This window comes from Bufo bufo, chromosome 9 (assembly GCF_905171765.1).
Source record: "Bufo bufo chromosome 9, aBufBuf1.1, whole genome shotgun sequence".
Lineage (NCBI taxonomy): Eukaryota > Metazoa > Chordata > Amphibia > Anura > Bufonidae > Bufo > Bufo bufo.
In genome coordinates, this window is record NC_053397.1 from 215,298,890 (window position 1) to 215,322,372 (window position 23,483).

The 23,483-nt window shown below is 41.3% G+C and overlaps 1 protein-coding gene across 4 annotated transcripts in view; it reads right to left on the minus strand.

The window, feature by feature from the left end:
• Nucleotides 1-23,483, minus strand: part of LRRC7 (leucine rich repeat containing 7) — a 161,036-nt gene that overhangs the window by 75,470 nt on the left and 62,083 nt on the right. For all 4 annotated transcript variants that reach the window (XM_040407910.1, XM_040407911.1, XM_040407909.1 and 1 more), the window contains exon 7: nucleotides 11,828-11,891. In XM_040407910.1, coding sequence (XP_040263844.1) covers nucleotides 11,828-11,891 — 64 coding nt within the window. The remainder of the gene's footprint in view (nucleotides 1-11,827; nucleotides 11,892-23,483) is intronic.

Here is a 23,483-nt window from a genome sequence, read left to right on the forward strand (position 1 = left end):
GAAGGCCTTTTCCGCATCGGTGCTCACCAACACCAAGGGCTTGGAGGATCTTTTAGCCCAATTTACAAGATGTAGAAGCCGTACAGTATTTTCTGACCCCTGTCTGCCATGGACAAAGCCCACCTGTTCTTCATGCACAATGTCAGGTAGAACATCCTGAAGCCTAGTGGCCAAGATCTTCGCCCACCACTTCACATCATTATTAAGCAAAGAGATCGGCCTATAGTTACTGCAGCATGTCGGGTCTTTATTTTCCTTATGTAGGACCGTGATGTGTGCCAATAAGGAGTGTGGAGCCAGGGAGCCTCCATTGAGAAGGTGATTGCACAGATTTCTGAAGCGGGGAATTAAGACGTCCTTAAAGGACTTGTAATACATAATAGAAAAGCCGTCCGGTCCCGGGCTTTTGCCTGAGGGGATGGACATGAGCACCTTATGAATCTCAGAGTCAGTTATGGGTCTAGTCAGCTGAGATGTCTTGACTGGGGACACTGAGGGAAGATCTAGAGTCTGCAAAAACTTATCTGTGGCCTCTGAAAGATCTCCAGCAGTAGCCCCCTCAGGAGGAGGTAGGTTGTATAAAGCTTCATAAAAGGCGCAGAATGCCTTTGCAATGTCTGGAGTAGTTTTGTGAACTTTACCTTTGGGGTCCTTAATAGAGGAAACAAAGGAGTCAGAGAACTGCTTCTTGGCAATCGCCGACATCAGTCTGTTTCCTCTATCCCCATGCGCATAGGCTTTAAATCGTGATCTAAGGACCAGTTTAGCAGAAATTACATTCAATAGGTTTTTTAAGCGTACTCTAGCTTCAGTGAGCTCCGTCATGGTGCGTTTAGCCTGTGACTCCTTGTGAGAGGATTCAAGGCGAGCAATTTCTGCAAGTAAACCGTCTAAGGCCTGCGTCCTCTGCTTCTTCACATGTGCCCCTAATGCTATAAGTTCCCCCCTTATTACTACCTTATGGGATTCCCATAGTATGGAGGGAGAGGGCGAGGATTCTGGGGTGTCATTAAGCTCAAAAAATTCGGAGATCGAGGCCCTGATTTTGCAAACATGGGTGGGATCCAAAATCAAGGTGTCGTTTAGACGCCATAAACGTTCTTTTTTCTGTGGGCCAGACAGGGAGAAGTTTATAATAACAGGAGCATGGTCTGATAGCGTGATACTACCAATCCGGGCCCCAGAGACATTACGTATGTGTGAGTCAGACAGGAACAAATAATCTAACCTGTGAAAGGACATCTTAGCATGTGAATAGAATGTATAATCTCGGCCATTGGGGTTCAAAACACGCCATACGTCAAGAACCTTCAATTTCCTCAGGGAGGTTTTCAGCCTTTTCAGCAGCCTATAAGAAACAGACGGTCTACCTTCTGAGGTCTCCATTGCCGGCTCTAGGGCCACATTGAAGTCGCCCCCTAAAACCAGCAATCCTTCAGAGAAAGATGCTAATAAAACAAGGGTCTGAACGAGCCATGGTACTTGGCCTCGATTAGGTGCATATAAATTAGCAAGTGTGACCGGGGAATCACCAATTACCCCCTTTACAAAAATGTACCTGCCCTCAGGATCCGCTAAGATAGCGGAATGTTTGAAGGGAAGGTTTTTATGTATAGCTACGCTTACTCCCCTACTAGCCGAGTCATGCGTACTATGAAACCACTGGACAAACTTCTTAGGAGGAAGATTAGGGATTTTATTTGTTCTAAAATGCGTCTCCTGGAGGAAGACCACCGAGGCCCTATCCCTCAGCAGAAGGGAAATGGGTTTGAGACCTTTTGCATGGCTCGTTCAGCCCGTGTGCGTTCAGAGAGGCGACTACAATTGATGACATGACAATATATGTATTAGGGAGAAATGGCACATATTACCCATGAAAATGTCTAAGAGAGCATAACATATATGAGCAGGATGAGGGAAAAGGGGAACATATAACACAAAATAAATTAAGAAAAATAATAAAAATAACCATTAACATGTTGGGCTGGTAAAAAACCAGCTCAGATGAAATATTCATCTAGAGAAAAGTAGGTGTTTACTTATCACCAACCAAGACAGGGTTGGATTGGCGAGGGGGCAAGTAAAGCACCTTGGTCTACTACAAAAAGGCAGACCAATAACATAAAATGCTTCCAGCACCGGAATCTATCCGGACATTCCCCTGCAATTGGGGAGAGAAAGAATCTCCTACTTGGAGGCAGAGTTCCAAAACATCAGAAAAGTGTCCCAATTAAAGCGTGGCTTCTTGCAAAAAAACTCTAGGCCATATATGTAAAATATGCCAACAACAGGGCGATCAGAAAAAAGGCCATTACTTTCTACGCAAACAATAAACACTGAACCGAAGAGACAGTCATCCCTCATGTAGAAAAGTAAGTTAGGCCATATTATTAGCAGCTCATGCTAGCAGGTGAAAACAACCAAAGTCACCTTGGTTTGGGCTCAAGTGAGGGCCCTGTCCAACTTGCTGCGTCCCAGGCGGTCTGGCTTGCTTGCGGATGCCGTTTGCCAAGAAGACACACGCGGCGGAGTAGGTAGGGGGCCATCTTGGTCGGCTGGTAGCCACGAGGGGATCTCCACCGGAGGGACATCTAGGGACCTCCAGACTGACTCCAGGTCTGCTGGTGACCTCACTGTGAGCAGTTTACCATTCCTGGAAACTGCTAGCCCAAAAGGATAAAGCCACCGGAACGGAGTTGACGTCTTCCTGAGAACATCAAGGAGAGGCTTGAATAAGCGCCGCTTGGCCAAGGTGGATGGCGCCAAATCCTGGAACATCTGTATCGGCACATTTTCGTACTCCAGCACCTCCATCTCTCGTTGCCTTTTTAGGAGGGCTGCGGTGTCTACATAGCTCAGTAGGCCGCAAATTACGTCACGTGGTGGCTCTTGTGGTTTAGGCCTAGGGCGCAACGCCCTGTGTATGCGCTCCACCACGATCCCCTCCGCTCTGTCTGGCCCAAGCATTGTGGAGAACAGCTCATGCGCCACAGTCGGTAAGGCCTCCGCCGCAATCGTCTCAGGTAGGCCGCGTATGCGTATATTGCGCCGGCGACTCCGGTTCTCCTGGTCCTCCAATTTCAGGAAGGCCTCATTCAGTAGTTCCTTATGGGAAGCTAGTACTTCTGACGCTTTACCTTCATAGGTCATGATGGCGTCTTGCGTGCCCTCCAGCGTGACCACTCTCTGGCCTAAGTGCTTCATATCATCTTTGATGTCCGCCAGATCTTGTTTAATAGGTGTAAGGGCCGATTCAAGAACCCGGCGAAGGGTCCGCTCCGATAGAGGCGGATCTCTGGGCCTCCTGTCTGAAACATCAGAGCCGCTGCCCGCATCAGATAGTTCTCCTGCGTCAGAATCCTGTGCTATAGACGCCGCCATATTGGCGCCTTTCTGTGCTGTAGCTCTCGGCGTTTTTCGGAGAAACTTCTCCATCTCAGGCTGTCTGGAGCGCAGTGGGGTAGACTCTGAGCTTCCTCTATTCTTTTCTTTGCCAGGTTTCCCCATAATCAGGCAAATTATAAGCTTTTATAGGGTAAATGAGCCGGAATGCTGGAGGAGCTCAAGCTCGTGCGGCCATTCAGCAGCGTGGCTCGGCTCCGCCCCCCTATAGTAGTTATATTCTTGTACATAGGAGCAGTATTATAGTAGTTATATTTTTGTACACAGGAGCAGTATTATAGTAGTTATATTCTTGTACATAGGAGGCAGTATTATAGTAGTTATATTCTTGTACATAGGAGCAGTATTATAGTAGTTATATTCCTGTACATAGGAGGCAGTATTATAGTAGTTATATTCCTGTACATAGGAGCAGTATTATAGTAGTTATATTCCTGTACATAGGAGCAGTATTATAGTAGTTATATTCCTGTACATAGGAGCAGTATTATAGTAGTTATATTCCTGTACATAGGAAGCAGTATTATAGTAGTTATATTCTTGTACATAGGAGGCAGTATTATAGTAGTTATATTCTTGCACATAGGAGCAGTATTATAGTAGTTATATTCTTGTACATAGGAGGCAGTATTATAGTAGTTATATTCCTGTACATAGGAAGCACTATTATAGTAGTTATATTCCTGTACATAGGAGGCAGTATTATAGTAGTTATATTCCTGTACATAGGAGCAGTATTATAGTAGTTATATTCTTTTACATAGGAGCAGTATTATAGTAGTTATATTCTTGTACATAGGAGCAGTATTATAGTAGTTATATTCTAGTACATATAAGCAGTATTATAGTAGTTATATTCTTTTACATAGGAGCAGTATTATAGTAGTTATATTTTTGTACATAGGAGCAGTATTATAGTAGTTATATTCTAGTACATATAAGCAGTATTATAGTAGTTATATTCTTGTACATAGGAGGCAGTATTATAGTAGTTATATTCCTGTACATAGGAGGTAGTATTATAGCAGTTATATTCTTGTACATAGGAGCAGTATTATAGTAGTTATATTCCTGTACATAGGAGCAGTATTATAGTAGTTATATTCCTGTACATAGGAGGCAGTATTATAGTAGTTATATTCCTGTACATAGGAGCAGTATTATAGTAGTTATATTCCTGTACATAGGAGGTGGTATTATAGCAGTTATATTCTTGTACATAGGAGCAGTATTATAGTAGTTATATTCCTGTACATAGGAGCAGTATTATAGTAGTTATATTCCTGTACATAGGAGGCAGTATTATAGTAGTTATATTCCTGTACATAGGAGCAGTATTATAGTAGTTATATTCCTGTACATAGGAGCAGTATTATAGTAGTTATATTCCTGTACATAGGAGCAGTATTATAGTAGTTATATTCCTGTACATAGGAAGCACTATTATAGTAGTTATATTCCTGTACATAGGAGGCAGTATTATAGTAGTTATATTCCTGTACATAGGAGCAGTATTATAGTAGTTATATTCTTTTACATAGGAGCAGTATTATAGTAGTTATATTCTTGTACATAGGAGCAGTATTATAGTAGTTATATTTTTGTACACAGGAGCAGTATTATAGTAGTTATATTCTTGTACATAGGAGGCAGTATTATAGTAGTTATATTCTTGTACATAGGAGCAGTATTATAGTAGTTATATTCTTGTACATAGGAGGCAGTATTATAGTAGTTATATTCTTGCACATAGGAGACAGTATTATAGTAGTTATATTCTTGTTGTCACGGATGGTGTACAGGAGACAAGACAATACCAAATAAACAATGTCTCTCTGGATCCACAACTAAGGAACAAAGGGAGACCCCTGCATGAGACCTGCCGCTCTCCCTCACTGCTCAGCCTATGCGAACACCCCAAAGGTGGATGGGCGCATATCCACATTCCTCGGCTATCTATTACCTGAAGACCCTACAATAGTGAAGGGACACGACCACCGGCTTCCTACACTGACACGGAGGGAGTCAGGGTCTCCTGGATCCAGAAAAGACAAAATCATAAATACATAACCAGCACTTATCTTGTAGACGACTGAGGACTGGGAACAGCATGCACACACACTCCAGGAAGTTGTATCAGCCGCACACTACTGCATTATGGGGAGGCATTTAAAAGGGCAGCAATCAGTCCGACTGCATGACAGCTGAGATAGACTAACGAGATGAGAAACTAAACCAAAACAAAGAAATTCAAGGAGGAGGATCTGAAAAGCTCCTGTGAGCGTTTCTCAGCTGTCTGGCTGTGACAGTACCCCTCCCTCTAGGAGTGGACTCCAGACACTCAGAGCCCACCTTCTCAGGATGGGACCTATGGAAAGCCCTGATGAGATGAGAGGCCTTAATGTCCGTCACTGGGACCCACATCCTCTCCTCAGGACCATAACCCTCCCAATGAATGAGGTACTGGAGGGAACCGCGGACAAGACGAGAATCCACAATCCTAGAGACCTGAAATTCAAGATTTCCATCAACCATAATCGGAGGAGGAGGCAAAGGCGAGGGTACAATAGGTTGAACATTAGGTTTCAATAAGGACTTATGAAAAACATTATGGATCTTCCAAGTCTGAGGAAGATCAAGATGGTAGGCAACAGGATTGATGACAGACAGGATCTTGTTAGGCCCAATAAACCTAGGACCCAACTTCCAGGAGGGAACCTTCAATTTGATATTCTTGGTAGACAACCACACCAGATCACCAACATTCAGGTCCGGACCAGGCACACGTCTCTTATCCGCCACACGCTTATATCTCTCACTCATGCTCTTTAGCTTATCCTGAATCTTTTGCCAAATAGATGACAAAGACGAGGAGAATCTGTCCTCATCAGGCAAACCAGAAGAGCCCTCTCCCGAGAAAGTCCCAAACTGCGGATGAAACCCATATGCACCAAAAAATGGTGACTTATCAGAGGACTCCTGACGACGGTTATTTAAAGCAAACTCAGCAAGGGACAAAAAAGAACACCAATCCTCCTGATTCTCCGCCACAAAACAGCGCAGATATGTCTCCAGATTCTGATTGACGCGCTCTGTCTGGCCATTCGACTGCGGATGGAAAGCAGAAGAGAATGACAACCGAACCCCCAAGCGAGAACAGAAAGCCTTCCAGAATCTGGAAACAAACTGCGTGCCCCTATCAGAGACTATGTCTGAAGGAATCCCATGCAATTTGACAATGTGGTCAATAAATGCCTGCGCCAGCGTCTTAGCATTGGGCAAACCAGGAAAAGGGATAAAATGCACCATTTTGCTAAAACGGTCCACCACCACCAGAATCACAGACTTCCCCGAGGAACGAGGCAAGTCCATTATGAAGTCCATGGACAGATGTGTCCAAGGACGGGAAGGAATGGGCAAAGGAAGGAGAGGACCTGATGGCCGTGAATGAGGGACCTTGGCACGAGCTCAAGTCTTGCAAGCTGCCACAAAACCCTCAACCGACTTACGAAGCGCAGGCCACCAGAATCTCCGAGCAATGAGATCCAGTGTGGCTCTTGCCCCCGGGTGCCCAGCAAGGACCGGATCGTGGTGTTCTTTAAAAATCTTGTGTCTCAAAGCGAGAGGCACAAACAACCTCCCAGGAGGACAAAGATCAGGAGCTTCTGACTGGGCTGCCTGCACCTCTGCCTCCAATTCAGGAAAAAGAGCAGAGACCACCACACCTTCAGCCAAAATGGGACCCGGGTCTTCAAAATTCCCACCTCCCGGAAAACAACGTGACAGGGCATCTGCCTTCACATTCTTAACCCCAGGGCGGAACGTAACAACAAAATTAAACCTTGAAAAGAACAAAGACCATCTGGCCTGTCTCGGGTTCAGACGCTTGGCTGACTCCAAGTAGGCCAGATTTTTATGGTCAGTAAACACGGTAATAGGGTGTCTGGCTCCCTCTAGCCAATGGCGCCATTCCTCAAAAGCCAACTTGATGGCCAACAATTCCCTATCTCCCACATCATAATTTCTCTCTGCGGAGGAGAGTTTCTTTGAGAAAAAGGCACACGGTTGCCATTTGGCAGGAGAGGAACCCTGAGACAAGACCGCACCCACCCCTACCTCAGAAGCATCAACCTCAACTATGAAGGGTAACGAAATATCAGGTTGTACTAGGATGGGAGCGGAAGCAAAACTCTCCTTGATATTAGAAAAGGCCTTACGCGCCTCTACCGACCAGGAAGAAAAATCTACCCCCTTTCTGGTCATATCAGTGAGTGGTTTAACAACAGAGGAATAATTCAAAATAAATTTCCTGTAATAATTAGCAAAGCCCAAAAAACGCATCAGCGCCTTCTGATTCTCAGGAAGCTCCCACTCAAGCACAGCGCGGACCTTCTCGGGGTCCATGCGAAAACCAGAAGCGGAGACAAGAAACCCTAGAAATTGGATCTCTGGAACCGCAAACACATATTTTTCCAGTTTCGCGTATAATTTATTCTCCCGCAGGATGAGCAAGACCTGACATAAGTGTTCCTTATGAGTCTTGAAATCAGGAGAAAAAATCAAAATGTCATCCAAATACACTAATACAAATTTTCCCATTAAATGATAAAAAATGCTGTTGACGAAATGCTGAAAAACGGCTGGGGCATTCATCAAACCAAAAGGCATAACCAAATTCTCAAAATGGCCCTCAGGGGTATTGAAAGCCGTCTTCCATTCGTCTCCTTCTCTGACCCTAACCAGGTTGTATGCCCCTCTTAGATCTAATTTGGAAAAGACTTTAGCCCCAACAACCTGGTTAAACAGGTCCGGGATCAGAGGAAGCGGATAAGGGTCACGAATAGTGATACTGTTCAGCTCCCTGAAATCCAGATAAGGTCTTAAAGAACCATCTTTTTTCTTAACAAAGAAAAAACCAGCGGCAACAGGTGACTTCGAGGGTCGTATGTGTCCTTTTCTCAGACTCTCAGAGATATAAGCCCGCATAGCGACCCTCTCAGGTTGGGAGAGATTGTATAAACGAGATTTAGGCAGCTTGGCGCCTGGGATGAGATTAATAGGGCAATCGTACTCCCTGTGAGGGGGCAAATCCTGAACTCCACTCTCAGAGAAGACATCCGAAAATTCAGAGAGGAAAGGTGGTACAGTCTTAGTAGAAACCTCAGAAACAGATGTCATGAGGCAATTCTCTCTGCAAAAGTTACTCCAACCATTTATTTGCCTCGCTTGCCAATCAATGGTGGGGTTATGTTTAGTGAGCCAGGGTAGCCCCAACACTAGAGGAGTAGGCAAACCGCTAAGGACGAAACATGACACATCCTCAACATGAGCATCACTCACAGTTAAACGGATATTGTGAACTATGCCCTTTAATGATTTCTGAGAAAGTGGAGCTGAATCAATAGCAAAAACAGGAATATCTTTTCCCAAAGTGCATACCTGGAAACCATGAGTTATTGCAAATTGATTATCAATGAGGTTGACAGCTGCTCCACTATCCACAAAAATCTCACAAAAAATGCTCTTGCTCTCTAGCGCCACCCTAGCAGGCAGGACAAAACGGGAACTACAAGCAAACGGAAAACCTTCAATTTCCACCTCAACCCTGCCAATAGTAACAGACGGAACATTTTTAAAAGATTTTTTCCTTTTTGTCTCTTTATTACTCCCAGAAAACTGCCTGAATCTCCTAGAGGGACAAACATTTGCCAGATGATTTATACCTCCACAACAAAAACAAACTCTCCCCTGCGGGCTGAATCTTCTATTGTCAGAGGCAATCAACCCCAGCTGCATGGACTCCTGCTCAGAAGGGGCTGACAGCGACTGAGACCCCTGTGCACAGAATGAGACCGCTGAACTGTCCCGGGACTGAGTATGACAGGAAGGAGAGATCTCTCGTCTCTCTCTCTAAGACACCTGTCAATACGAACAGCCTGAGACATAGCAGAATCCAAGGAGGTAGGTCTTTCATGAAAGGCAAATGCATCTTTCAATCCCTCTGAAAGACCATAGCAAAATTGACTTCGGAGTGCAGCATCATTCCAACCCGTATCTGCTGCCCATCTCCGAAATTCTGAACAGTATATCTCTGCGGATTGTTTACCCTGGCATAACAGACGTAGTCTAGACTCAGCCAGAGCACTACGATCCGGATCATCATATATCTGACCCAGGGCTAAAAAGAATTCATCCACTGAAGGAAGGGGCCGTGCCCCCTCCGGCAGCGAAAAGGCCCAGGACTGAGCGTTACCCCTGAGCAGCGACATAATGATCCCCACCCTCCGTTCTTCATCACCAGAAGAATGGGGAAGAAGGCGAAAATGGAGTTTGCAAGCCTCTCTAAAATGCACAAAATTCTCACTACCCCCGGAGAACGTATCCGGGAGCGAGATCTTAGGCTCAGCACAAACTCCATGAACGCAAGCTGAACCGGTCACTTGAAACTGAGAAAGTCTTACGGAGATCAGCTACTTCCAAAGAAAGACCCTGAAAGCGTTCAGCCAAAAGGGAAACCGGATCCATGCTTGAGACGGTTTAGGCGGCTGATAATGTCACGGATGGTGTACAGGAGACAAGACAATACCAAATAAACAATGTCTCTCTGGATCCACAACTAAGGAACAAAGGGAGACCCCTGCAATAGACCTGCCGCTCTCCCTCACTGCTCAGCCTATGCGAACACCCCAAAGGTGGATGGGCGCATATCCACGTTCCTCGGCTATCTATTACCTGAAGACCCTACAATAGTGAAGGGACACGACCACCGGCTCCCTACACTGACACGGAGGGAGTCAGGGTCTCCTGGATCCAGAAAAGACAAAATCATAAATACATAACCAGCACTTATCTTGTAGACGACTGAGGACTGGGAACAGCATGTGCATGTGCGCGAGCGCACACACACTCCAGGAAGTTGTATCAGCCGCACACTACTGCATTATGGGGAGGCATTTAAAGGGCAGCAATCAGTCCGACTGCATGACAGCTGAGATAGACTAACGAGATGAGAAACTAAACCAAAACAAAGAAATTCAAGGAGGAGGATCTGAGAAGCTCCTGTGAGCGTTTCTCAGCTGTCTGGCTGTGACACTTGTACATAGGAGCAGTATTATAGTAGTTATATTCTTGTACATGGGAGCAGTATTATAGTAGTTATATTCTTGTATATAGGAGCAGTATTATAGTAGTTATATTCTTGTACATAGGAGCAGTATTATAGTAGTTATATTCTTGTACATAGGAGCAGTATTATAGTAGTTATATTCTTGTACATAGGAGGCAGTATTATAGTAGTTATATTCTTGTACATAGGAGCAGAATTATAGTATTTATATTCTTGTACATAGGAGCAGTATTATAGTAGTTATATTCTTGTACATAGGAGCAGTATTATAGTAGTTATATTCTTGTACATAGGATCAGTATTATAGTATTTATATTCTTGTACATAGGAGCAGTATTATAGTAGTTATATTCTTGTACATAGGAGGTAGTATTATAGTAGTTATATTCTTGTACATAGGAGGCAGTATTATAGTAGTTATATTCTTGTACATAGGGGCAGTATTATAGTAGTTATATTCTTGTACATAGGAGCAGTATTATAGTAGTTATATTCTTGTACATAGGAGCAGTATTATAGTAGTTATACTCCTGTACATAGGAGCACTATTATAGTAGTTATATTCTTGTACATAGGAGGCAGTATTATAGTAGTTATATTCTTGTACATAGGAGGCAGTATTATAGTAGTTATATTCTTGTACATAGGAGCAGTATTATAGTAGTTATATTCTTGTACATAGGGGGCAGTATTATAGCAGTTATAGTCTTGTACATAGGAGCAGTATTATAGTAGTTATATTCTTGTACATAGGAGCAGTATTATAGTAGTTATATTCTTGTATATAGGAGCAGTATTATAGTAGTTATATTCTTGTACATAGGAGCAGTATTATAGTAGTACTATTCTTGTACATAGGAGCAGTATTATAGTAGTTATAGTCTTGTACATAGGAGCAGTATTATAGTAGTACTATTCTTGTACATAGGAGCAGTATTATAGTAGTTATAGTCTTGTACATAGGAGCAGTATTAGTTATGTTTTTGCATATAGGGGGAAAGGATTATACTCGATATGTTCTTGTACATAGCACCAGTATTATAACAGATATAGAGTCCTCTAATAAACATTATACAAGAATTTCTCACTGAAGCGCTGGTCTTTTCCTCAGTATCAGACAATATTGGAGCTTATTACCAGCACTTTCTCCATCCTCTTGCACAGAACTAAACATCCATGCTTGGGCTATCTTATATATACTGCATGTTCTTACAGAAGAATGCCCCGTCTGCCATCTCAGGGCACATTACAATAGTTCCAGTAATATTTCTAGAACAAGAAAAACACTTGTCTTCTTACCAGCTCACTGAACTCATTATTGCCCAGGTCAAGTCTCTCCAGTTGGGTCAGCTTGCTCATTGACCTGAAATATAAGAGAAGAGTCAGATCAGATACATTCTGCCGAATTATAAGAATGGGTTAAAGTTTTGGTTGTGTATATGGACTATCAAGATTACAGGTCTATTTATCTATCTAATTTTTGCATCCATCAGTCTCATACAGTATCTATCTGTCATACATACCTGTCTGTCTGCCTATCCGTTTCTGTTCTGTTTTCTAACTATTTATATGAATGTAGATGTTTCTGGGGGAAAAAATCATCCATGTTTTTAGCAGAGAACTCCTTTCACCATACAGGCCTGGTATCTGACTACATATCTAGTCCTGTGTTATATTATTCCTGCACACTGATGAATCTTTCACTATTTAGGTTGAGGACTAGTTAATAATTCATACGACGCTCGGGTTGTAGTTTGGCCCCTACATGCCCATGCTATAGAAAAGAGAACATGAAACAGATGAAACTGATCCATGATCAAAGGCAGAGAGGTGTTGAAGCGTTCACAGAAGCTGCGGCACTGACTCTGTGCGGTACTACCTGCCAGCGGATGAGTATGAAAGGTCAGAATCTGCTTTTAACAAAGTGAGCTGACGAGACAGAGGCGCGAGCCCGGATTCTGCAGGACTCCAGATTAGAAGAAGCTTCTAATTATAAACTTTCTGAAGTTTCCAGACTTCAGGACATGGAGGTTTTGTGACCGCAGGAAGTATTACAGTAGGTATTTTCTTTTAGTGGCAGTATTATAGCATTTGCACATATGGGGCAGTATTATAGCATATACATATGGGGTAGTATTATAGTATTTAGACATACAGTTGCAAGAAAAAAGTATGTTAACCCTTTGGAATGATATGGATTTCTGCACAAATTGGTCATAAAATGTGATCTGATCTTCATCTAAGTCACAACAATAGACAATCACAGTCTGCTTAAACTAATAACACACAAAGAATTAAATGTTACCATGTTTTTATTGAACACACCATGTAAACATTCACAGTGCAGGTGGAAAAAGTATGTGAACCCTTGGATTTAATAACTGGTTGAACCTCCTTTGGCAGCAATAACTTCAACCAAACGTTTCCTGTAGTTGCAGATCAGACGTGCTCAACGGTCAGGAGTAATTCTTGACCATTCCTCTTTACAGAACTGTTTCAGTTCAGCAATATTCTTGGGATGTCTGGTGTGAATCGCTTTCTTGAGGTCATGCCACAGCATCTCAATCGGGTTGAGGTCAGGACTCTGACTGGGCCACTCCAGAAGGCGTATTTTCTTCTGTTTAAGCCATTCTGTTGTTGATTTACTTCTATGCTTTGGGTCGTTGTCCTGTTGCAACACCCATCTTCTGTTGAGCTTCAGCTGGTGGACAGATGGCCTTAAGTTCTCCTGCAAAATGTCTTGATAAACTTGGGAATTCATTTTTCCTTCGATGATAGCAATCCGTCCAGGCCCTGACACAGCAAAGCAGCCCCAAACCATGATGCCCCCACCACCATACTTCACAGTTGGGATGAGGTTTTGATGTTGGTGTGCTGTGCCTCTTTTTCTCCACACATAGTGTTGTGTGTTTCTTTTAAACAACTCAACTTTGGTTTCATCTGTCCACAGAACATTTTGCCAGTACTGCTGTGGAACATCCAGGTGCTCTTGTGCAAACTGTAAACGGGCAGAAATGTTTTTTTGGACAGCAGTGGCTTCCTCTGTGGTATCCTCCCATGAAATCCATTCTTGTTTAGTGTTTTACGTATCGTAGATTCGCTAACAGGGATGTTAGCATATGCCAGAGACTTTTGTAAGTCTTTAGCTGACACTCTAGGATTCTTCACCTCATTGAGCAGTCTGTGCTGTGCTCTTGCAGTCATCTTTACAGGACGGCCACTCCTAGGGAGAGTAGCAGCAGTGCTGAACTTTCTCCATTTATAGACAATTTGTCTTATCGTGGACTGATGAACAGCAAGGCTTTTGGAGATACTTTTATAACCCTTTCCAGCTTTATGCAAGTCAACAATTCTTAATCGTAGGTCTTCTGAGAGCTCTTTTGTGCGAAGCATCATTCACATCAGGCAATGCTTCTTGTGAAAAGCAAACCCAGAACTGGTGTGTGTTTTTTATAGGGCAGGGCAGATGTAACCAACACCTCCAATCTCATATCTGATTGGACTGTTGGCTGACACCTCACTCCAATTAGCTCTTGGAGATGTCATTAGTCTAGGGGTTCACATACTTTTTCCACCTGCACTGTGAATGTTTACATGGTGTGTTCAATAAAAACATGGTAACATTTAATTTTTTGTGTGTTATTAGTTTAAGCCGACTGTGATTGTCTATTGTTGTGACTTAGATGAAGATCAGATCACATTTTATGACCAATTTGTGCAGAAATCCATATCATTCCAAAGGGTTCACATACTTTTTCTTGCAACTGTATAGGGCAGTTTTATAGTATTTGTACATATGGGGCAGTATTATAGCATTTGCACATATGTGGCAGTATTATAGCATGTGTACATATGGGCAGTAGTATAGTATTTGTACAGATGGGGCAGTATTATAGTATTTGTACATATGGGTGGTAGTATAGTATTTGTACAGATGGGGCATTATTATAACATTTGTACATATGGGACAGTATTATAGCATTTGTACATATGGGTAGTATTATAGTATTTGTACATATGAGGCAGTAGTATAGCATTTGTACATATGGGACAGTATTATAGCATTTGTACATATGGGTAGTATTATAGTATTTGTACATATGGGACAGTATTATAGCATTTGTACATATGGGACAGTATTATAGTATTTGTACATATGGGAAGTATTATAGCCTTTGTACATATAGGGCAGTATTATAGGATTGGTTTATATGAGTACTATTAATGTAGGTATTTTCTTATTTAGTAAATATATTCTATAGAATATATTTATAAAAGTGTAGCCATAAGGGATAAACTTTTGCTTATGCCCCGTTTTGCGCAAAAATTTGACTTTTTGCCTTATGTCATGATTGCGATTTTTTTTTTTTAACTTGGCAGGGTCTGTGCAGGAGGGAAGGGGGGTTAGGTGGCCTGACACATTTATTATAATGGCTTAAACTAAACCTGAAATCTTCTCCTGCTCCAAGCTGGTGTGGATTTCAGTTCTGACTCATGGACGGCCAGAGATGTGTAACAATGACTAGTACACCTAGAGGCTCTGCTCTCTCTGCCACTGCTGCGCCCTCTGCACTTTGATTGACAGGACCAGACAGTGTAAACGTCATCACTTCTGCCTGCTCCTGTCAATCAAACTTTGTAGAGGGTGCAACAGCAACAGTTGAAGAGAGAGCAGAGCCTCTAGGTGTAACGGCAACGCTCTTAGAGGCTTACTTGTATATATTAAAACTTTAATTTTTCTCAGCAATTTTTGGCTTGCCCCGGGTGCTGGCAACCCCACGCTACGCCACTGGTAATTGTAGCAATCTGAGGCATGAACAGCCAGAGGTGCCAAACAATGACGTGTGCCCCTTAACAATTCTACTAATCTGACGCCAGCTACCACGGAATTTATCAAGAGGATAATATTTGAAGTCCGTTTTTGCTTGAATTCATATAGTTTACGCCAAGTTTATCAAATGTTGCAATGTTTAATAAATTTGGCGCATCTTCAAACCGCTTTGCTTACACCCTCTAGCCCTACTCGAGCGACTTTGAAACTATTTTTGCAACTTTTCACAAAAGTGCCAGTGATAATTCTGGACTCATTAACATGCCAAACCATGCCCGCTTCCCCCCCCCCCCCCTCCCATTTTTCAAAAACAGCATGGGTGCTGAAAATTTTGGAGCAAAATGGCGCTTGCACCAAAATGTGTGACTCTACTACTGCAGACAACAGGCGCACAGTTTTAATATATTTCCCCCTAAGACCGGCATACACAATGCTGATCTTACTAAATGCCCCCCCGCTCCACTAAGCCCCGCCTTTCTCTTTCCCCTGTCGGACACTTTTAACGGATCTGTCAGTATTCGCAGTCAGTTTGCGCTAGAATTGTGGCACATTGTGTATTAGTATCTGGTTTTAATTAGTAAAAAAAAAAAATCCAAGAGAAACATTCATTTCATGATTCGTGTGTGTAGGAAAATGTCATTCTCTGTCTTCAGCAAATAATTCGACTTTGCGGTAAAACCTGTTGCCATGGAAACTTTCCACTCAGAATCTTAAATCTTTAGATCTGTCACGTCGACAAAAGCAATCCAAATATCACGGCTGGGAGTCTCTGTCACCTGTATTCCTGAGATGGAAACGTTCCACACTGTGCATTGTCTATATACTGCTCTAGATTTGTCAGAGTGGGAGGGGTTAAACTATACCCCCTTTCTTAAAGAGGACCGTTCTCCTCGCCTGACGTTCCCCTTGAAAAAAAAAAAAGATGGACCATCTTTTCTTATGACTCTATGTTGTGCCATCCCTCTATTATTCCTACTAGAAATTTATGAAGAAAGGTCCAGCTGGGCGTTACCGGTTAAGGGTGTGTCCCTGCACATTCTGAGACCGTCCAATCAGTGCTGTCAGTGTCAGACTGTTCAGGGACACACCCCTAACTGGTAACACCCAGCTGGACTTTTATTCATACATTTCTAGTAGGAATAATAGAGGAAAGGCACAACATACAGTTATAATAACAGAATGCTCCAGAATTGTTAGATATGTCAGGAGAGGTGACAGATCCAATTTAAATCCTAAAACCACTACTAGCTATAGTTTTCCATGAACATAGTTACAGGCGGTTCTGAGGTAGCAGTGGCACCCGGGCCCCAAAGGATTGACGGGTCCCAGTGATTCCACTGTCAAATAAGACACCTGAATTAAAAATATTGAGGGCCCCTAAGTTTACAGATTTTGCATTGGTGCCCCAGAAGCTTCCATGCACGTTTCTATTCCTACTAATGACTTACTTAAAGGGGTCCTCTGATTCTGATGTTAATGGCCCATCCTCAGAATGGGTCATCAATATCAGATCAGTGGGGGTCCGACTCCCGGCGTCGCTGCTAAACAGCTGTTTGAAGAAGCCACGGCACTCCAGTGGGCGCCGTGGTATATTCCTAGGCCAGGGACATCACGTTTTTCGGTCACATGGCCTAGACGCGGCTCAGTCTCGATCAAGTCAATACTTCATTCAAGTGCATGGGGCTAGTCTGCAATACCAAGCACAACCACTATCCAATGGATGACGCTGTTCTTAGTAAGATCACGGCAGCCTCCTGAACCAGGGACATCAATATCAGAGTCTCAGAAAACCCCTTTAATGGCTTTCCCATCTAGATTATGCAGGAAGACCTCGAGTGAGGGACCCCCCCCCCCCCCCCCCATTATAATATCTAGATCTTACAACTTTATAAAGTGGAGTTCCTACTCCTAGCAACCAATCAGGTTACAGTTTCCATTTTCCTCAAATGAGACCTAATACCCGATTGGTTGTCACATAAAACATCTCCAGTTTTTCAGTTTCTCAGTTTTAATAAATCACCCGAATGTATCAAAATGAATAAACAAATAAAGCTTCCTATTGCCCATGGCCAATCAGAACTCAGCGCTCAGGACTTCTGGACTCTGATTGGCTGCTATGAGGATTCTAAGGGTACTTTCACACTGGCGTTATTCTTTTCCGGCATAGAGTTCCGTCCTAGGGGCTCTATACCGGAAAATAACTGATCAGTTTTATCCTAATGCATTCTGAATGGAGATCAATCCGTTCAGGATGCATCAGGATGTCTTCAGTTCATTCTTTTTGCCTTTTCAGGACGGAGATAATACCGCAGCATGCTGCGGATTTATCTCCGTCCAAAATTCCGGAACACTTGCCAGAATGCATTAATGCGGCCCGAGTGTTCCGGAAAAAACGATCCGGCATTGCGGTCTGAGCAAGAAATGTAAAACAAAAATAAATGCCGGATCCGTTTTTTCCCGGAGAGACAGATCCGGTATTTCAATGCATTTGTCATATGGATCAGGATCCTGATCCATCTGACAAATGCCATCCGTTTTACGTGCGTTTTGACGGATCCGGCAGGCACTTCTGGCGACGGAACTACCTGCCGGAATCCTCTGCCTCAAGTGTGAAAGTAGCCTAATCCGTGAACCTCAGTGATCTATGTGAGTCTTTCCCGCGCAGCTTTTATTTTGCACTTTTTCTTACGATGTTGCTACCGGCTAAAAATCAACATCGAGAAATGCAGAGATCTGATAGAACATTTACATGATGAGGGAACTTGATGAGGCCGTAAAAGAAAGTGAAAAAGCTGAGTTTACAAGGGTCGATATCGAAAGGCGAGACAATAAAGATAAATAAAGGCGTTTTAGTGCTGAGGTAAAATACTGACAAAGCTCCTTGGATCGTTCACCAATTAGGGTTTTATGAATGTTATAAAAATTTTAAAGATCTTGTAAGAGTCAAACGCTTTATTATATTTAAAAAACTTGGCTCCTCAGGATCAGAAGAAATAAATCAGCAGAAACTGCATTATCTGTCATTCAGACCAAGACTGCTGAGGTTTCCAAGGGAGAAGTCTATGCATGAATGACTACACTGTGACTGAAGGTCTCAGATGACTGGAGTACGCTGGATCACAGAAACAGAGACTTTAGGCCTTTATTGGTGCGTGGTATAACTATATAACTCCTATGTACAAAAATATAACTACTATAATACTGCCTCCTATGTACAAGAATATAACTACTATAATACTGCTCCTATGTACAAGAATATAACTACTATAATACTGCCTCCTATGTACAACAATATAACTGCTATAATACTGCTCCTATGTACAACAATATAACTACTATAATACTGCCTCCTATGTACAAGAATATAACTACTATAATACTGCTCCTATGTACAACAATATAACTACCTTAATACTGCTCCTATGTACAACAATATAACTACTATAATACTGCCTCCTATGTACAGGAATATAACTACTATAATACTGCTCCTATGTACAGGAATATAACTACTATAATACTGCCTCGTATGTACAAGAATATAACTACTATAATACTGCCTCCTATGTACAAGAATATAACTACTATAATACTGCCTCGTATGTACAAGAATATAACTACTATAATACTGCCTCCTATGTACAGGAATATAACTACTATAATACTGCCTCCTATGTACAGGAATATAACTACTATAATACTGCTCCTATGTACAAGAATATAACTACTATAATACTGCTCCTATGTACAACAATATAACTACTATAATACTGCCTCCTATGTACAACAATATAACTACTATAATACTGCTCCTATGTACAGGAATATAACTACTATAATACTGCCTCGTATGTACAAGAATATAACTACTATAATACTGCCTCCTATGTACAAGAATATAACTACTATAATACTGCCTCGTATGTACAAGAATATAACTACTATAATACTGCCTCCTATGTACAAGAATATAACTGCTATAATACTGCTCCTATGTACAACAATATAACTACTATAATACTGCCTCCTATGTACAAGAATATAACTACTATAATACTGCTCCTATGTACAACAATATAACTACCTTAATACTGCTCCTATGTACAACAATATAACTACTATAATACTGCCTCCTATGTACAGGAATATAACTACTATAATACTGCTCCTATGTACAGGAATATAACTACTATAATACTGCCTCGTATGTACAAGAATATAACTACTATAATACTGCCTCCTATGTACAAGAATATAACTACTATAATACTGCCTCGTATGTACAAGAATATAACTACTATAATACTGCCTCATATGTACAGGAATATAACTACTATAATAATGCCTCCTATGTACAGGAATATAACTACTATAATACTGCTCCTATGTACAAGAATATAACTACTATAATAATGCTCCTATGTACAACAATATAACTACTATAATACTGCCTCCTATGTACAGGAATATAACTACTATAATACTGCTCCTATGTACAGGAATATAACTACTATAATACTGCCTCGTATGTACAAGAATATAACTACTATAATACTGCCTCCTATGTACAAGAATATAACTACTATAATACTGCCTCGTATGTACAAGAATATAACTACTATAATACTGCCTCCTATGTACAGGAATATAACTACTATAATACTGCCTCCTATGTACTAGAATATAACTACTATAATACTGCTCCTATGTACAAGAATATAACTACTATAATACTGCTCCTATGTACAAGAATATAACTACTATAATACTGCTCCTATGTACAACAATATAACTACTATAATACTGCTCCTATGTACAACAATATAACTACCTTAATACTGCTCCTATGTACAACAATATAACTACTATAATACTGCCTCCTATGTACAGTAATATAACTACTATAATACTGCTCCTATGTACAGGAATATAACTACTATAATACTGCCTCGTATGTACAAGAATATAACTACTATAATACTGCCTCCTATGTACAAGAATATAACTACTATAATACTGCCTCGTATGTACAAGAATATAACTACTATAATACTGCCTCATATGTACAGGAATATAACTACTATAATAATGCCTCCTATGTACAGGAATATAACTACTATAATACTGCTCCTATGTACAAGAATATAACTACTATAATAATGCTCCTATGTACAACAATATAACTACTATAATACTGCCTCCTATGTACAGGAATATAACTACTATAATACTGCTCCTATGTACAGGAATATAACTACTATAATACTGCCTCGTATGTACAAGAATATAACTACTATAATACTGCCTCCTATGTACAAGAATATAACTACTATAATACTGCCTCGTATGTACAAGAATATAACTACTATAATACTGCCTCCTATGTACAGGAATATAACTACTATAATACTGCCTCCTATGTACTAGAATATAACTACTATAATACTGCTCCTATGTACAAGAATATAACTACTATAATACTGCTCCTATGTACAAGAATATAACTACTATAATACTGCTCCTATGTACAACAATATAACTACTATAATACTGCTCAAATGTACAAGAATATAACTACTATAATACTGCCTCCTATGTACAAGAATATAACTACTATAATACTGCCTCCTATGTACAAGAATATAACTACTATAATACTGCCTCCTATGTACAAGAATATAACTACTATAATACTGCTCCTATGTACAACAATATAACTACTATAATACTGCTCAAATGTACAAGAATATAACTACTATAATACTGCCTCCTATGTACAAGAATATAACTACTACAGGGAGTGCAGAATTATTAGGCAAGTTGTATTTTTGAGGATTAATTTTATTATTGAACAACAACCATGTTCTCAATGAACCAAAAAAACTCATTAATATCAAAGCTGAATATTTTTGGAATTAGTTTTTAGTTTGTTTTTAGTTTTAGCTATTTTAGGGGGATATCTGTGTGTGCAGGTGACTATTACTGTGCATAATTATTAGGTAACTTAACAAAAAACAAATATATACCCATTTAAATCATTTATTTTTACCAGTGAAACCAATATAACATCTCAACATTCACAAATATACATTTCTGACATTCAAAAACAGAACAAAAACAAATCAGTGACCAATATAGCCACCTTTCTTTGCAAGGACACTCAAAAGCCTGCCATCCATGGATTCTGTCAGTATTTTGATCTGTTCACCATCAACATTGCGTGCAGCAGCAACCACAGCCTCCCAGACACTGTTCAGAAAGGTGTACTGTTTTCCCTCCTTGTAAATCTCACATTTGATGATGGACCACAGGTTCTCAATGGGGTTCAGATCAGGTGAACAAGGAGGCCCTGTCATTAGATTTTCTTCTTTTATACCCTTTCTTGCCAGCCACGCTGTGGAGTACTTGGACGCTTGTGATGGAGCATTGTCCTGCATGAAAATCATGTTTTTCTTGAAGGATGCAGACTTCTTCCTGTACCACTGCTTGAAGAAGGTGTCTTCCAGAAACTGGCAGTAGGACTGGGAGTTGAGCTTGACTCCATCCTCAACCCGAAAAGGCCCCACAAGCTCATCTTTGATGATACCAGCCCAAACCAGTACTCCACCTCCACCTTGCTGGCGTCTGAGTCGGACTGGAGCTCTCTGCCCTTTACCAATCCAGCCACGGGCCCATCCATCTGGCCCATCAAGACTCACTCTCATTTCATCAGTCCATAAAACCTTAGAAAAATCAGTCTTGAGATATTTCTTGGCCCAGTCTTGACGTTTCAGCTTGTGTGTCTTGTTCAGTGGTGGTCGTCTTTCAGTCTTTCTTACCTTGGCCATGTCTCTGAGTATTGCACACCTTGTGCTTTTGGGCACTCCAGTGATGTTGCAGCTCTGAAATATGGCCAAACTGGTGGCAAGTGGCATCTTGGCAGCTGCACGCTTGACTTTTCTCAGTTCATGGGCAGTTATTTTGCGCCTTGGTTTTTCCACACGCTTCTTGCGACCCTGTTGACTATTTTGAATGAAACGCTTGATTGTTCGATGATCACGCTTCAGAAGCTTTGCAATTTTAAGAGTGCTGCATCCCTCTGCAAGATATCTCACTATTTTTGACTTTTCTGAGCCTGTCAAGTCCTTCTTTTGACCCATTTTGCCAAAGGAAAGGAAGTTGCCTAATAATTATGCACACCTAATATAGGGTGTTGATGTCATTAGACCACACCCCTTCTCATTACAGAGATGCACATCACCTAATATGCTTAATTGGTAGTAGGCTTTCGAGCCTATACAGCTTGGAGTAAGACAACATGCATAAAGAGGATGATGTGGACAAAATACTCATTTGCCTAATAATTCTGCACGCAGTGTATAATACTGCCTCCTATGTACAACAATATAACTACTATAATACTGCCTCCTATGTACAAGATTATAAATACTATAATACTGCTCCTGTGTACTAGAATATAGCTACTATAATACTGCCTTCTATGTACAAGAATATAACTACTATAATACTGCTTCTATGTACAAGAATAGTGATAAACGAACATCGGCCAGGACGATTCACGAACGCGATCGCGCGAACACGATCAAATGGTCGCGAACCGCAAGTTTGCGGTGGGGCCCATTCACTTTAATGGCAGGCGAACCTGAAAAACCTTCGGGTCATATTTGCAGCCAGCAAATACTTACTAGAAGTGCACAAATAGTCCCACAATATGGACAGTGACATACCAGAGGGGAATCAATGGCAATGGGAGTATGGGCCCGAAATATTAGGCATTCACCGGACAGAAAACATCAAGTAATTATGTGGCTGGAGGTACATTAGACGGTCATTGGATATCAATTTTACTGCAGGTCTGTACAAATACAGGTCAAATACATATGTTTAAAAGAACTAAAAATATAAAATTTTATTAAAAACGTGGCTAACGAAATCCCCCCTCTTGAAAAAAACCAAAATAATAATAGTTGAAATTCGATAACACGTGGTTGTCACAAGTGTTGAATTCCTCCGAGGTCCCAAACATTAGGCATTCACCGGACAGAAAAGGCTTTTTATGCCGCTGTATTTACATAAGACAGGGACCATTCTTTGTTCTGGGTGGTGGCGGATATGTGTGGGCTG